The sequence below is a fragment of the Amblyraja radiata genome, chromosome 21 (assembly GCF_010909765.2).
Source record: "Amblyraja radiata isolate CabotCenter1 chromosome 21, sAmbRad1.1.pri, whole genome shotgun sequence".
Taxonomy (NCBI): Eukaryota; Metazoa; Chordata; class Chondrichthyes; order Rajiformes; family Rajidae; genus Amblyraja; species Amblyraja radiata.
Genome location: NC_045976.1, coordinates 34,955,420 through 34,972,908, shown reverse-complemented (window position 1 = coordinate 34,972,908; position 17,489 = coordinate 34,955,420). Strand labels below are relative to the sequence as shown.

The window sequence follows — 17,489 nt, the reverse complement described above, 5'->3', positions numbered from 1 at the left end:
CATAAACGAGTTTGGTATTCTGAAAAACGCAAGGAATTATGGGATTTGTCAAAGGTCAGTCGCTATAAATACAAAGAACGAAACGCTGGCTGAAGAAACTGTGTGTAACTTATCTTTATTCATGATTTATGTGTTAAAAAAAAATTTAATCTGAGGAATGGGGGTGCCAGGTAGCAGGAGAGAGGGGCAGGTGCAAGTGGGAGGGGGGGGGGGGGAAGACTGGACTGGCGGAGAGACATTGTTGGCTGCACACAGACCCGCGCCTCACCCGCTGTTGGAATACCGAACTCGCTTATTGTTGTCTAACTCTGTCCATGTAACCTTTCATTGTTTTCTCCCATACATCTATGGTGCATCTGTGATATTTGTCTTGATCTGTCGCTGTGGTATGCCTCATTCTTGCCCCATTGTCCTAAATTTTTGATTTGTTTTTTCTCTGGTGACTATCTTGCATTGACTGACAGTAGTTTTGCTCTTTCCAGAATTAGAAACTGCGTCCTCATAATTAAAATTCTGAAATATTTCAAAGACTTCAAATATGTTGTCCTTTAGAGGAAATTAACCCAAGAGGTTGATCCTTTGCTAATTCTTATACGTTGGCAGTTCTGCATCATTAGAACATGGTACAGCACAAGAACAGGCCCTTTGGCCCCCAATGTCTGTGCCGAACATGATGCCAGGACCAACTCTTATCTGCCTGCACATAATCATATTTAAGAAAGAACTGCAGATGCTGGAAAAATCGAAGGTAGACAGAAATGCTGGAGAAACTCAGCGGGCGAGGCAGCATCTATGGAGCGAAGGAATAGGTACGATATGTTTTAGAAACAACTACAGATGCTGGGATGTTTGAAGAAGGGTTTCAACCCAAAACGTCACCTATTCCTTCGCTCCATATTCCTTGCCTCACCCGCTGAGTTTCTCCAGCATTTTTGTCTACCTGCACATGATCATGTTAGTTTAGTAAGACTTTCTACTGCCTATATTTCTACTTTCTCTGTAGAATTAATTCTTGTTTCATTCGTTTTTTTTCTCTTGCTGTTCTGCTGCACTTTCACTAATTTTTAAAAATATACTCATTACTTTGCTTCCCTGACCGACTTCTTATTTTTTCCAAGAGTGTCATCTCTTATAGGTTGTAGTACTTTGTGTCGACTTACATTTTAGTGTTTGATCAGTCTATATCCAATTCATTAATGTGATCTTGCCACTAATCCATGTGGGACCCACTTTCTATTACTGTTTTGAACAGATGTGTTTCATTCTTGCGGTCAGCTTGTTATTCGGTAAGCTACTCGTCCTCTGAGTATACATGTTCTGACCTTGTTCATTATTGTGTAAACAATGCTACGGAATATGATAAACCAGTACCTCAGTTTAAATAAAATCTCACGAGCAGGAGAAAGACAGCAACAATATTTCTATGTGGGTGCAGGTTCTGTACGTTTAGGGTCTAGTTGTATATGGGTGTGAAGGGGTGGTTGTTAAGAGTTTCAATATTAATGTGTTTGCTGAGTGAGATATTTGGTACGCTTGGTTATACCTGGGTATGAATCCATCAAAGCACCAAGCATGACTCCTCTCTATTTAATCAGTGTGCTTTCTGGTACATTTTTAGGATAGGTTAGGTACAGATCTCTGGAGTAGGCAATCTTACTCGGTACAGAATAGGGATTCCATTAATTTGAGAAGTTATGACCTGTTTATGATGAATACTAAGATGTAGCAATGTTAATATTGTCTACCTTCCAGTTGCTTTACATGGTAATAACTTGTTGGTGTTTGGAGGCACCGGCGTCCCTTTTGGCGAGAGCAGTGGGAATGATGTTCACGTGTGCAACGTTAACTACAAACGATGGGCACTGCTTAATTGTCGAGGGAAGAAACCCAGCCGCATCTATGGGCAGGTCAGTGTCTCTCAGTCATTGAATGATTATTGAAACAGCAAGCAAATTCTATTCATTCTTTCCTCCTATCCTTTCCAAAGTATCTCCCCCTCATCAGTTAAAAGGGTACCCGTATCCTCTTACTGGCTCCCAGCATGTACCTTGCCAATAGTAATCTTATAGTTTTAATCTTCAATTGATGAAGATTTATTATTTGCTTATTTGTTGTACATTTTACAACTGTACAAATTAGATTGCTATCTCTTTCCTCTAAATTGTTCCAAATTAACATGCAGAATGTAATTGCTGGAGTTTGTCTGATTGTGATGGCCAGTCTAGTAATTTCCCACAGTGAAACAAGGCCAGAAATAACAGAGGGGTTTGGAAGCATAATCTGTTCTTGGTTTGCTGTCTTGCAACTATTTACAGTGCCCTCCATAATGTTTGGGACACAGACCCATCATTTATTTATTTGCCTCTGTACTCCACAATTTGAGATTCGTAATAGAAAAAAAATCACATGTGGTTAAAGTGCACATTGTCAGATTTTAATTAAGGCCATTTTTATACATTTTGTTTTCACCATGTAGAAATTCTACAAAACCTACAAAGGAATGATGGTTACTAAATATATGGAGATTGGAGATAAGTGGTCAAAATTAGAGCACATGGTATTGAGGATAGGGTACTGACATGGATAGAAAATTGGTTGGCAGACAGGAAACAGAGTAGGGATTAACGGGTCCCTTTCAGAATGGCAGGCAGTGATTGGTGGGGTACCGCAAGACTCGGTGCTGGGACCGCAGCTATTTACAATATACATTAATGATTTAGATGAAGGGATTAAACACAAATTACATACAAAAGCACATAAATTACATACAAAAGCACAATACATGGTTTAAGATCAAGAATTTAAAAAATCAGTGTCGTACAACGAGACAACTATACCAATGTCTCCACAACTGGGATTGGTAGCATGTAGTGCTAAACCTTATGTTTGATAAGTATTGACTCCTGCAGCCATACATTTCACTTGCACTACACCATCTGGGTCTCTTAAGTAATATTCTCATGTCATCACTATAAGCCACTTTAAGTCTCTGTAAGCTTGCTTTTCTGTAGTTTGACCGCAGGTGTGCAGTATAGAGTGGTGTACAATATGCTCTGAACAGACAGCTTCACTCCATCTGTACATGCACTAAACTTGCGTAAGAGAATGTTTGCTTGTGCACACATCATACGGTGTTGCTTATAAATATCCTCATCTGTCAATTGTTCTGTAATAAAATGTCCAAGATATTTTACCTTATTAAAGACACTAAGATTATTATCAGACAATTTAAAATCAGGAAATGGAAGATTCGAAGGAAACATGTAGACAAATTGTGGCATCGTGTCCATCGGTAGCACAGAACTGATACCTACCTGTCTGATCACATGGCAACCTTTACTTTCTAACGAGTCCTGGACCAAGTATTACCTGTCCAGTATCACCTACATAATACATATTGAGCAGCTTTGTCGTCTTTTCTGCAACTGAAGTTTAAGTACATTCTCCTATTAATTTGTACCTGGAACTGTTTTGCTACACTAGCACTTTGCATTTTGATTCTGGATTTATCCACCAATGCCAGCAACATTGTTAAAAGTTTCCATTTCCAAGCTTGCCATTTCTAAGCTTCCAATTTTGTACAATTCAAATGGGAGAAATACAAAATAACACAACCTTGGGAACAGGAACCTTCATCCATGGTAAATCAGCTACCATTTGGAGAACTGTCTTAGTTGTTCATCTCTCTCTGCTATTAACTTCCAGGCAATGGTGATCATAAATGGTTACCTGTACATATTTGGTGGGACAACTGGTTATGTTTACAACACAGACTTACACCGACTAGACCTTACGGCTCGAGAATGGATACAGCTGAAACCAAATAACCCTCCTAGTGACTTACCAGAAGAAAGGTGAGCAACAGTAGAACACTTTCTGCTCTGGCAGCTCTCAAGATCAAATAACATATGCGAGCCTCTGATATTGTTGGGATTGGATACAACTGTAATGGTATTGTTAATCTCTATTTAAAGAAAAGGCGATGAACTAACATTTTTATCATTGGACGATGGCCACATAAATCCAGCATGTCCTTGCACTGATCCATTAAGCAGTTTAAGGTACCCTCCTGCCTGATTTTTGGACGGGGATAGCAATGGATGTTCTAGTTTTGGTTTGCATAGAACAGGATGTTGAAGGCGACTTGTGTTTGCATTGGGTTTTCAACCCACAATGAAGTACAGTATCCACCTGATAGTTGTTGCAAAGATAGCATGACTAATGTTATTAAAGGTGAGATAGGGTACACATGAGGGAGGGGTTACAGCTTTATGAAGTAGAAGAGAACCTCAAATTGTATACAAAAAATAAAATTAACTTGACATTTCATTACTTTCTGTTAAATATACTAGATGCTGTTTATTTTGGTTTAATTTTGTCATGCTTTTTTCTACTCCATGCTTGTGAAATGCTCCATACATTGGAGGTTTGCTAGTTATCGGAGAGGCCTTGGGTTATCTACAGTTGAGAATGATTTTGTTCTTTGCCAGGTGACTGGCTTTGACTCTCTTAACTTCTATTGCCAAATTTAATTTCTTGTTTGCTTCTTGCTGTTAGTTAAACGGGTGCTTTTGGGAACCGCTAATGTATCAAATGATGCTAGGGTGGGATCAAGATTAAGACAGTCTCTTAACCTCCCCCCCCCCCCCCATTTTCCATTTTGCACTTTGTACATTGATATCCTTGAATTGTGGATATCAGCAAACTTGGAAACGCAACAGATTTCAGTAGGCCATTGACAGACTGTAAAATGGACTGGCACGCGGCACATTAAATTTAACGCAGTAAAGTATGAAGTTTTGGTGGGAAGGATAAATAAAGACTATTTTAAAGGCGTGTAGAAATTGATCCAGAAATGTACAACACAATTTTTGTGGCTAAAAAATGTTTCTAAAGCATAAAGGCCTTTTATTGTTGGAAAGCAAGGAAGTCATGTTAAGCCTTTGGTATTTTGTTCAGTTCTAGGCACCAGATTTCATGAAGGATGTTGAGGAATTGAGATGGTGCAGCAGTGATTTACTAGACTGGTGCTAGGAATGAGGGACCAGTTATTTGGAGCGACTGTTGAAGCAACAGTTGTTTTCTCTTGTATCTTCATCTGAAAGTGTACATTTCCAGCAGTGCAACAGCATGGTATTGGATGTGTTACATTAAAAAAAAATTCCTGTTGTCTCAAGGTAGAATTCCCAATCAAATGAACATGCGAGTCCGTTGAGGTAGCTCAAAGCCTAAAAAAGCATTCCTAGGAATGGGAGAATGGGCAGGAACCTAAAGGTTGACCAGGGTGTATGAACAGAGGAAGTTGCAGAAGTCTTTTGCGGGCAAGAGAAGAACATTAAGTTAGGACGTACCAAGTTCTTGGAAGTACACTCAAATAAGTATGTTTGGGACAATTTGTGTTTTCAGGTACCGACATGAAATTGCGCACGATGGACAGAGGATATATATACTGGGTGGGGGAACATCATGGACAACCTATCCACTAGATAAGGTAGGGGATATCAACAACACTCACTCCTGAGAGGAGGGTGGGGGGTTGTGTGTAAGAATTGGTGGGAAAATAAATTTGTAGGTTTTCAAAATGCCTTCATTAGCTGATTTTTGTAAGGAATATATGGTAAACGTTTGTGGAGGACGTCAGACAGGTCTTGATGTGTTGATCTTTATTCGGAGGAGAGCTGTGGCGGTCATAGGTATGGGAAGTCTTGCTTGGATCACTCCGAGATCTATCAAACTAACATCTAGAACAGAACAAGTTGGGCTATGGTGAGGTAATAATTAAATCCTCCCAGATGCCAGATGTGAGCTGGAGTAGTGCCAGATCAATAATCATTTGCATGTTGCTACCTATCTACACAGTAGAATGGACCTAAATTTTTACTGTTTTAGTAGGTTTTATAACTATGTATCTATCTATCTATCTATAAAACTCTCGCCCCATCCGTCCGACATCCGTCCGTCCGGCTGCCTGTCTGCCTTTTGATTCGTTGAATTTCTGCCTTTTGATTTGTTGACGGCTGCTCCTTCCTATCAGCTTCCAACACACTTCGAAACAGCTTCCAACACACTTCGAAACAAACTTGCAAGACAGGAACACTCTGAACCTTTCACTGCTGCAGCAGGCAGGGGAGGTGCAATTTGATTTTTTTTTTAATCCACTGCTGAGGGAGGCAGGGGAGTGCTGGAATCTTACATTTGGGAACGGCTTCAGTTCCATTGGACGAATATTGGGTTGGGGGATCACACCATTGACCCAACGGGTCTGCACTTGGTCTAGTATACTATTAAAAGTCTTGTCTTGTTTCTGTGTGTGTGTGTGTATCTGATCATATCTATGCTAAAACCGTACGCGGTAGCGCAACAATTTTTTGCAGAACCATACTCGGCTTTTTCAAGCTGTCGCCTTTGTCAAGTTTCCTTCTGATTTGATGTTATATTTCACGTTATTGATAGTTAAAGGTTTAAAAAAGCCAACTTTTAAAAGATTTTTTACAGTTAAATCCTTGCAGTCCCAGTTTACAATAAATTTCCATACAAAGTTGCAATCCAGGAACACTCTGCTTCCACCACGTTTTCACCTGAATGGAATCTCACAGTCCTCTGAGATTTGCAACAATGTTGCCATCATAGAACACTTACTCCTGCTTCTGCCAGCACATGAGGGGGAGGGGCCAAGGGAAGTGGAAGTGCTTGCGGAGGCAGGGGAAGTATAATTGGATTTTTTTTTTAAAGTCCAGTGCTGGGGGAGGCAGGGGAGTGGTGGAATCTTGCGTTGGGGGATCAGGCCTCCCGTGGGGGCTATGGGTAAGTGGTGGAATATTGCGTTGGGGGAACGGGTTGTGTTGGGGGACCAGGCCTCCCGTGTGACAGGGACCTAACGGGGCGCACTTGGTCAAGTATACTATTAAAAGTCTCGACTTGTTTCTATATATACAGTGGCTTGCAAAAGTTTTCATACTCCTTGAACTTTTCTACATTTTGTCACGTTACAACCACAAACGTAAATGTATTTTATTGGGATTTTATGTGATAGACCATCACAAAGTGGTGCATAATTGTGAAGTGGAAGGAAAATGATACATGGTTTTCAAATTTTTTTACAAATAAAAAACTGAAAAGTGTGGCGTGCAAAAGCATTCAGCCCCCGAGTCAATACTTTGTAGAAACACCTTTCGCTGCAATTACAGCTGCAAGTCTTTTGGGGTATGTCTCTACCAGCTTTGCACATCTAGAGACTTAATATTTTGCCCATTCTTCTTTGCAAAATAGCTCAAGCTCAGTCAGATTGGATGGAGAGCGTCTGTGAACAGCAATTTTCAAGTCTTACCAGAGATTCTCAATTGGATTTAGGTCTGGACTTTGACTGGGCCATTCTAACACATGAATATGCTTTGATCTAAACCATTCCATTGTAGCTCTGGCTGTATGTTTAGGGTCGTTGTCCTGCTGGAAGGTGAACCTCCGCCCCAGTCTCAAGTCTTTTGCAGACTCTAACAGGTTTTCTTCCAAGATTGCCCTGTATTTGGCTCCATCCATCTTCCCATCATCTCTGACCAGCTTCCCTGTCCCTGCTGAAGAAAAGCATCCCCACAGCATGATGCTGCCACCACCATGTTTCACAGTGGGGATGGTGTGTTCAGGGTGATGTGCAGTGTTAGTTTTCTGCCACACGTAGCGTTTTGCATTTAGGCCAAAAACTTCAATTTTGGTCTCATCTGACCAGAGCACCTTCCTCCACATGTTTGCTGTGTCCCCCACATGGCTTGTGGCAAACTGCAAACGGGACTTCTTATGGCTTTTTTTCAACAATGGCTTTCTTCTTGCCACTCTTCCATAAAGGCCCGATTTGTGGAGTGCACGACTAATAGTTGTCCTGTGTACAGATTCTCCCACCTGAGCTGTGGATCTCTGCAGCTCCTCCAGAGTTACCTTGGCTGCTTCTCTGTTCAATGCTCTCCTTGCCCAGCCTGTCAGTTTAGGTGGACGGCCATGTCTTGGTAGGTTTGCAGTTGTGCCATACTCTTTCCATTTTCGGATGATGGATTGAACAGTGCTCCGTGAGATGTTCAAAGCTTGGGATATTTTTTATAACCTAACCCTGCTTTAAACTTCTCCACAACTTTATCCCTGACCTGTCTGATGTGTTCCTTGGGCTTCATGATGCTGTTTGTTCACTAATGTTCTCTTAACAAACCTCTAAGGCCTTCACAGAACAGCTGTATTTATACTGAGATTAGATTACACACAAGTGGATTCTATTTACTTATTAGGTGACTTCTGAAGGCAATTGGTTGCACTGGATTTTATTTAGGGGTATCAGAGTAAAGGGGGCTGAATACTTTTGCATGCCACACTTTTCAGTTTTTTATTTGTAAAAAAATTTGAAAACCATGTATCATTTTCCTTCCACTTTGCAATTATGCACCACTTTGTGTTGGTCTATCACATAAAATCCCAATAAAATACATTTACGTTTGTGGTTGTAACGTGACAAAATGTGGAAAAGTTCAAGGGGTATGAATACTTTTGCAAGCCACTGTAGATGTGTGAGTGTGTGCCTGATTGAGATTGTATCTACGCCAAAACGGTACACGGTAGCGCTAACATTTTTGCAGAACCGTACTCAGCTTTTTCCCGTCGTCGATCTTGTCAACTTTCCTTCAGATTTGATGTTATATTTCACAAGTTATTGATATTTAAAGTTTTTTTAAAAGCCAACTTTAACAATATTTCTACTGTTAAAATCCTTCCTGCCAGCTTTCCACAAACTGCGATACAAAGTTGCAATTCAGGAACACTCGGTGCTTCCACCAACTTTTCACCTGAATGGGATATCAGTCCTCCACTTGACATTTGCAACAATGTTGCCATCATACAACACTTACTCCAGCTCCTGGCAGGACAGGAAGGGGAGGGTGAATTGGTATTGCAATTAGGGAAGTGCAATTGGATTTCTTTTTTTTAGGTCCATTGCTGGGGGAGGCAGGGGAATGCTGAAATCTTACATTTGGCAATGGGTTGAGTTGGGGGACCACGCCTCCCGTGAAGGCTACGGATTAATGGTGCAATATTGCGTTGGGGAACGGGTTGCATTGGTGGACCAGGCCTCCCGTATGACAGGGACCCAAAGGGTTCCAGTTGGTCTAGTTACAAATACAATTACATATGGACAAATGAAAAATGAGAGAAACAAAATAACAAGCAATAGTTACACAATAGATTTGCTCACCAAGGTAAATATAGTTTGCAGGAATGAGTCATAAAGGATGCAAGGAGAATTTTAAAAACTGCTCTTTAGTTTGAACACAAATCAGGTCGGGGGGAATTCCGTGTACCATGGGTACCATGTAATCCCGTGCTACCTGCTCCATGATCGGATAGTCGGCGACTAAACCGTCTCCCCCCACCTGGTTTGCCAGGTGAGGAGGGGGCTGCGGACCCCCAGCAGGACCAAAAATAAGACGTCAAAGGGCGGATGAGCTCCTAGTGAGCCAACGGCCATCCACACTTCAGTAGAAGTTGCGATCACTGTCGTACATAGCATTGTACGGTATCGTGGCCATTGATGTTTTCAACAATGATGGAGTTCAGGGTACAGTTGGATGCTAAGTCTCTAGCATTTGATGAAGGAACTCAATAGAACAAATGGCCTTGGTATTCATGGATCTGGAGTCCATATTGACATGATCTATGCTAGATGAAATACAGGGAGGTGAGAAGGAACAGTACTTCCATGGCATAAAGTCTGCATTTATTTAATTTTCAGATACATGCCTATAATCTGGAGACTAATACATGGGAGGAGATACAAACAAGACCGCAGGAGAGAACGGGCAAGTTTGGAATGTACCTTTTTCTAATTAAACCAAATAGAACAGGAATAAAGAGCACTGCAGTTTTAAGGGCTTTCTTTTTTTTTTTGCTCCAGGTCTTCTGCCCCTTCCTGCTAACACCCATCTGCCCACTCCCCTTCCATCCTCTCCAACAACAAACCCCTCATTGTTTGGTTTTCAGTTCACACATGTGCTGGACACCACCAGAGCCACGTCATCTCTCAGCTTTCAGTCTCTGCCGGAGCCTTAAAGCAGTTAGTGAGAGATGGGTGATTTCACAGTCACTTTGCTCAAGATCAGAGGTATAGATTTAAAAAATGGAACTATTAAAGGAAATTAAAACCACTTAGACACAAAATGCTGGAGTAACTCAGCGGGACAGGCAACATCTCTGGGTAGGATTGGGTGGAGACCCTTCTTCAAACGTCACCCATTCCTTCTATCCAGAAATGCTGAGTTACTCCAGCATTTTGTGTCTATCTTCGGTATAAACCAGCATCTGCAGTTCCTTCCTATAAATTAAAACTACACGGTAGAATTGTCTGCTTTACCTCCTCTGTGAAACATCTTCAATTCTCGGCTTTTAAATGTTAAAACCTGCAACAATTACTTGTGAAACTCAAAGAAGATATTAATTTCCCTTTGTAGATTCAAATTATTTAAAAAAGGGCATTGAACCACTGAGGATGGGAGGGTTTATGGATAGAACCTAGAGGCCTTTAAAAAGCTGGGTTTTGAGAAGATTCTTATCGAGGAGGAATTGGGATCTTGCTGAGAACGGTGAGATGAGGCAGTTGCTGGCATTGTTGCCATTGATTGGGTTTGAAGGAGATGAGCGAATGGACAAATGGAGCAGCAGGAGTCACAGGTTCCAGGAAGTTGCAGAGATTGTGGTTCAAGACCAGGGAAGAACTTGAAGAGGGCAAATTTGAATCAACAGACTATGGGTGTTTTTTTACATGGAAGATGATGCGGCTGACGTTACTTTGTCAAATTATTGGCAGAGGTGAGTTATCTGCAGTTGTACTTGTGTGGTTGTGGTGAAATCCTTCATGGGCTTTTTTTTGCTGCAATTAGTTTTGTGTGGTTTCGTGCATGAGTCGGGGAGAATAAAAATGGGATTGGTGAAAAATAGGCGCTTAATAGACAGCATGGACCTAATCGTCTTGCAGCCTGCTCTATGTTGTAGAACTCTACTCTGGTTACAGTTAATTTCTTGTCCCTCTCCCATTTTCTTCATCATCATAGCCAGATCCTAACCAGTTTGGGTTTGTTTAACTCCAGGTTTCCCAGCACCTCGAAGATGTCATAGCTGTGTACAAATAGGACATGGTAAGTGAATATTTTCTGTCTTGTTAAACAATATTCCTTCCATGCTAATGTACTGGCCTCAGTGCCATGAGCTCTTGTGCAACAACATTCTATTGATACACAAAAATGCTGGAGAAACTCAGCGGGTGCAGCAGCATCTATGGAGCGAAGGAAATAGATGAAGTTTCGGGCCGAAACCCTTCTTCAACATTCTATTGGTGCCTGTTTGCACCCCAAAAGCAATGCATCCACTGGTGCGTTGCATGGTGTCAGAGGTCAGAGGCAGGAGAATGGGGTTAAGGGGGAGAGATAGATCAGCCATGATTGAATAGCATAAACTTAATGGGCTGAATGGCTTAATTCTGCTCCTATCACTTATGATCTTATGATCCACTTGTTCTTCATTATCCACCCTGCTTTGTTACACATCACGGGACTCTACTACATTTATTAAATACATTTTCTTTCAATCATAATATCATGATTACTCTGCTTAATTATGCTATGACTTTCCAAGCGTTCACTTGGCAGCAATTTTACACTTCCCTACTTTGGCTCCCTCCTTTCTTGCATGATTCTGTTACATTTGCTGTTCACTGGAAAAATTGACACTATGCTGTCTACTCTTCCTGATTACGGGCTGATTATTAATGGTTGATCTGTCTTTGGCAAATGAGCAGCTATTCTGCATTTCATTTTTACTGCCTGGAGCAGAATTCTTGATCACCGGAAACAATTAAGTTTTCGAATGAAGCTTTTCTTTGTGTGGCTCAGTGGTGCGCTCTGAATCAGAAGATCACTGGTTCCAATGTCTGTTCTAATACTGAGGAAGTCCAACACCATCAGAGACGCTGTTGTTTAGCTGTGATGTTAAATTGTGACCCTGTCTAAACTTGAGTGGTGTAAGGGCCAGAAGGTACTGTTTTGTAGATGAGCAGGATTGTTCTTGAAGGTCAATATTTATTACTTAGTCAGCATCACCAACACTATGATATGTATGGGCATTTGCAGTACATGTCTTGCCGCTACATTTGTGTTGACTGTAAAACCTTTAGGGTACGATGATAACATTTGATTCTGGTTTCATCTAGTGTAAATATTGGGTTATTAATGTTTGGGTGATGTTGATTCAGCACATAAACTGCAACAACTTAATTTGATTATCTTTTGCAGATGTGTATGCATGTGGCGGATATAATGGCGAGGTGATACTTGGGGATCTGTGGAAGCTCAGTTTACAAAATTTCCAGTGGGTTAAACTGCCTGCAGAAATGCCTGAGCCAGCTTATTTCCATACTGCAGCAGTCACCCCGGTGAGTGAAGTTGGGTTTCATATTCTGAACCATACTTGCATTACCACTTTACTGGAGTCGGGTTTTAACATCACTACCAACAGCCCTTCCACTATCCCATGGGAATCACCGATATGAAATGGTGACGGGGAACTTTATGTTCCCTCTGATCAAGGGTCTTTTAGTTGACAATTAGCTTATTAATCTAATCTTAAAACTGAATACTTTTTGTTATGGCTCCTGGGCACTGACAGCTGCAGGCTGCAACAGTAGGATCTCCTCCTTGCACCCAATTTGGTGTTCTGTAATGTGTAGGTATCCTTGCAGTGATCCTGTCTAAATGCGCTTTATTACAATAAAGACAGCATTGGAATACTCGGCAAGTCTGGATGCATTTGCGGAGAGCATTTCAGATTCCACCATTAGTTTGAAGAAGGGTCCCGACCTGAAATGTCGCCTGTCCATTTTCTCACAGATGCTGCCTGACCTGCTGAATTACTCCAGCACTTTGAATTCTGCTCCGAATTCCAGGATCTTGTATCATTAGCTTTTGTTTTTTCAAGGCATGCTACTGTCTTGGGCACCAAACCTACCAGCATTTGATCCAGTTTCCCTCAAATCCATTTGCAGGAGGTCACTAATCTATCCTGATGTCTGCATAAATCCTCAAGTCATTGAGTGTATAGAAAGGAACTGCAGATACCGAAGATTGACCCAAAGTGCTTGAGGAACCCAGTGGGTCAGGCAGCATCTCTGGAGAAAAAGAATGGGTGGTGTTTTGGGACAGGACCCTTCTTTAGACCTGAGAAGGGTTCTGAAGGAGACTCTTGACCTGAAATGTCACCCATCCACCCACCCCCACTTGGATGCTGCCTGACCTGCTGAGTTACTCCAGCACTTTGTGTCTATCTTGCGTCATCGAGTTCACTGTCAAAAGCAGCAAGCAGGTTGAACCCGAGTGCTTGACCCTGCAGGACACCTTGAAGCTTGCCTTCATGGCAATCTACAGTTTCTGACCCTGCTATCTTAATATCGTACTGTTACAAGTTACTTCTGAGTTTCTGCCTGGACCAGTCTGACCCTGATCACTGTTCCAAACCGTCTGCTTCATTCCTACAGCTACTGCAAGCTTTGCTCTCCAATCCAACTAAGTTGGAACAGGTGGGCATGGACTAGGGCAGCATTCTTCTGACCCAACATGTGAATGGGACTTAAATGAAAATCTTGCACTGAAATGCTGTAGTTGAATTTTGTTCTGGCCATAATGTTTTACAGTCTTGCTCATGGTGTTTTACAGGCCGGCTGTATGTATGTACACGGTGGAGTTGTCAATATTCACGAGAACAAGCGGACTGATTCTCTCTATAAAATCTGGCTGGTGGTGCCCAGCCTATTTGAACTTTGTTGGGAGAGGTTACTGAAGAGCCTCCCACAAATAACACAGTTCTCAACGACACAGCTGCTCAACCTTGGACTTACACCAGGACTTGTGGAAAGACTTAAGTGACTGCTGGTGAGGATATGGAGAAACACACTTCTGCAATATGGGTGACGTTGGAGGAAGCTGCTGGGAAGAATACTCCTCAAGGCCTTATCTGCCATAAGTGTTGGATGAATGTTAAATTTCTAAACATTCTGTCACTTTTTGCATCGTGCCACTGACTGAACCCAATTTTCCCTGTTCCTCAAGCCAAATTGGAGCTTGCTTTAGAAATTGACTTTAAACTCTTCCTCGCCCCAAGGTTGCTCCAGTTTTCAGGTGCAGGTCAGCCTGCCGCTGAAAGGGGCTTTGCTTACAAGTCCAACAAATTTCCGTCCAGTTATTTGTCACAATTTGAGAGATATTGCTGGTGGCTGCTTTGCCTTCCCACGTGCCAATTTCTTCCAAGAGCGTTGGATTCTGGCAGGTCTCTTTTTACTTTTTAATTCATACTTCACTTGCTCTCTGATTTGTACACGTCCAGTGTTTTCTGTCTTGATATTGGATTTTTACCTTTTTTCTCTGGTGCAACCCCCACCCTGTCATTTGGAAATGTATCTCAGCTTGGGGCATCCCCTTGCCACCAATCCACCTCTTTTTTTTTTTTAATCTTCCTCCCAGCAAGAGCCAAAAATCCAGTGTCTGCCTTAAATGTTAAATTTAAATGTTAAATCACCATGAATTCTTTTTGTAATCCTAAGGAATCTGATCCAATGCTACTGCGTGTCAATTGTGTGCTTGTTTCAGCTTTGCTGTTTTTGTTTAGTTTGCTGTTGTGTGTGTGTGTATGTGATTTATTTTTATAATGTATTGTTCTTGTGTGGAGCAAAGGAAAAGAAAACATCCACTTTCACCCTAGGTTTAGGCTGCTTTATGGTAGCCTATGATTAGAATTTGATGGCAAATGGGTCTGAGTGAGTTGAGGGGGCTGCTCTATTTATTTAATGAGTAGGTGATCTGGGACCATTCAGTCCATGTCCAGATCCCCAACATTTAAACCAGACTAGGTAAGGAAGCTGGTGTGAATTAAGAAACCCAGGAGAAATCCTGGATGAAGAGTGGACAAAGCTTCCCATGTTGCCTTTTTCCCTTTTAATATACTCTACCCCATTGCTATTTCCTTTGCTGAGATGCTGTTATCTGTCTTGAGGGCAGTGCTTTTTTTTTCTTCTCTCCCCTTCACTGTTTAGTGCTCTTCCATAATTCACATTGAAATTGCCTAATTTTTCCTTTTACAAATCTACTTATTCTTTTTTGTTTTGGACTGGCTGGTCAGACACATTTCCACCTTATCCCATCCAACACAATTAGTGGAAGTAAGGTTGCATATACCTGTCCTTCAGTTTCAGCCTTCTGTTGTATCATGCCATGCTCTAATCTTATAGTTGGCTGGTCTACTCAATCTCACCTGTCAATAGTGCAGCACCTAAATAAAATAAATGAAGTACTGTCCTTTTATGGGTTCCTCACTAATGAGCCTTTGTGGACAGTGAATATTTGGTTATGTAGTAAATCTGGTCACTGAAGGAGTTAAGATAAAAGATAATCCAAAGAATTATTATGTACATTAAGGGCAAAAGAGTAGCTAGAGAGGGAATAGGCCTCCTTAAAGATGAACAGGGTCGCCTGTGTGGAGCCACAACATGGGCAACGTATTGAATGAATAACTTTCCGTTATTTACTGTGGAGAAAGATGTGGATGGTAGGGAACTTGGATTACGTAACAGTGATGTCTTGACAAGAGTTCACATTGCACATTGCAGAAGAGGTGCTGGAAGTTTTAAAACACATTAAGGTAGTTAAATACCTGATCATGTATATCCTAGGACATTGTGGGAAGCTCAGGAAGAAACTGCAGGACTCCTGGCAGAGATATGTGTCAGGGATCACCACAGCTGAGGTGATAGAAGACTGGAGGATGCCTAATGGTGTGCCTCTATTTAAGAAAGGGGTGCATGGAAAAAGCCTGGAAACTACAGACTGGTTAGCCTTGCATCATTGGGTATGTTTGTAAGTGATTCAGAGAGACTGGATCTACACGTTGGAAAGACATGGACTGATTACGGATAGTCAGAATATCTGTGGGAAATTGTTTCTCAAATTAGTTTTTTTTTAAATCAAAAAAGGCAAGGAAAGAGCAATAAATGTTGTTCACAAGGTACTGCATGGTAGGCTGGTGTGTAAGGTTAGAACACATTGAATCCAGGGCGAGTTGGCCTATTAGATATAAAGTTGGCTTGAAAGAAACAGTGTGGTGATGAAGGATTGTTTTGCAGACTTGCAGCTTGTAACAAATGGTGTGCCTCGATTAAATTCTGGATGTGAATGTAGGTGGCATGATTAGTAAGTTTGCAAATTAAATTGAAATTGATGGTTGTACTGGACTATCTACAATTAAAACAGGATCTTGATCAACCGAACCACTGGGCTGGGGAATGACAGATTTTAATTCCATGAAAGTGGGGACACAGGGTGCTGAAGGTGTTTGGTATGCATGCCTTTGTTGGTCAGGACACTGGGATGCAATGTCACAGCTGTACAAAATGTTGGTAAGGCCATATTTGAAGCACTGTATACAGTTCTGGTTGCCTTGCTGTAGGAAGACTAACATGGAAAGCTCCCAAACTTGAGGAAGTTACTGGGATTGGCGGCTTTCAGTTGGAAGAGGCTGGGTCTTTTTTTCCCTGGAGCATTGGAGGCCAAGGGCTGGCCCTCAAGGGACATCCAATGATGAGCATAGATAAGATGAACAACAGTCTTTTCCCCAAGTAGGGGAGCGTAAAACTAGAGGGCATGGACTTAAATGAGAGGAGAAAGATTTAAAAGTGACTTGAGGGCCAACTTTGAGGTGTGTACAGGGAATGAGTTGTCCGAGGAAGATGTGGAGTTTAATGATGACAACCAAGATACTTGGACAGGAAAGTGACTAGCAAAGATTGAGGGCTAGGAGCAGGTCAGTACAACTTGTTCAGTTAGGCAATTTAGTTAGCTAAAGGGCCAGATTATATCCTGTTATTCTCTGCCCTCATTATCTTGCTCTTGGGTTTTGAATATTTGATATATTTAAACCTCAATGCTTGTATTACTCAGTTAGTTATCGACCCTGGAATGTCTTGTGAGCAGCTGGGTGTTTGTACCGTTAAATAATTAACACTCAACTCAATAATTGGGACAGCCGTAAATATAATGGTCTCCAGTCAGTGGAGCAAGGGAATCTAATCAACTATTTTGTCAAATGCCAATGTGAAAGTTAAATATTGGAATGGTACTAGTGCCTCTTGTTTAGACCCGTCTTCTGAAGGTAGCGATTAGCATTGAACTGTTTCTGCATTGATCTTGTCAGCAGTTGGCATCCTTGAACAGTGGAATCTTTTAATTAACATTCAGTATTTTAATCTCTTACCAGAAGCTGAACTGAGCCGAGGCTCAAGAATCCCATTTTTTAAATGATGGTATCGCCATAAAAGTGGGTCAGTCCCCCTTTTTAAATTGTTTGGGTGACCAGATTTAATTTTTTAAATCAAAGGTTTTCCCCCTTTTGTAAAGATTAATAAAAGCATGATTGAATCAATT

General features: G+C 41.4%; 1 protein-coding gene across 3 annotated transcripts in view; it reads left to right on the top strand.

The window, feature by feature from the left end:
- The window catches only part of klhdc10 (kelch domain containing 10), a 29,347-nt gene extending 11,858 nt beyond the window's left edge, over nt 1–17,489 (top strand). For all 3 annotated transcript variants that reach the window (XM_033040059.1, XM_033040058.1, XM_033040057.1), the window contains 7 exons: nt 1,753–1,907; nt 3,706–3,854; nt 5,407–5,491; nt 9,767–9,833; nt 11,118–11,165; nt 12,318–12,457; nt 13,734–17,489. In XM_033040059.1, the coding sequence (XP_032895950.1) occupies nt 1,753–1,907; nt 3,706–3,854; nt 5,407–5,491; nt 9,767–9,833; nt 11,118–11,165; nt 12,318–12,457; nt 13,734–13,943 (854 nt within the window). In that variant the 3' untranslated portion in view covers nt 13,944–17,489. The remainder of the gene's footprint in view (nt 1–1,752; nt 1,908–3,705; nt 3,855–5,406; nt 5,492–9,766; nt 9,834–11,117; nt 11,166–12,317; nt 12,458–13,733) is intronic.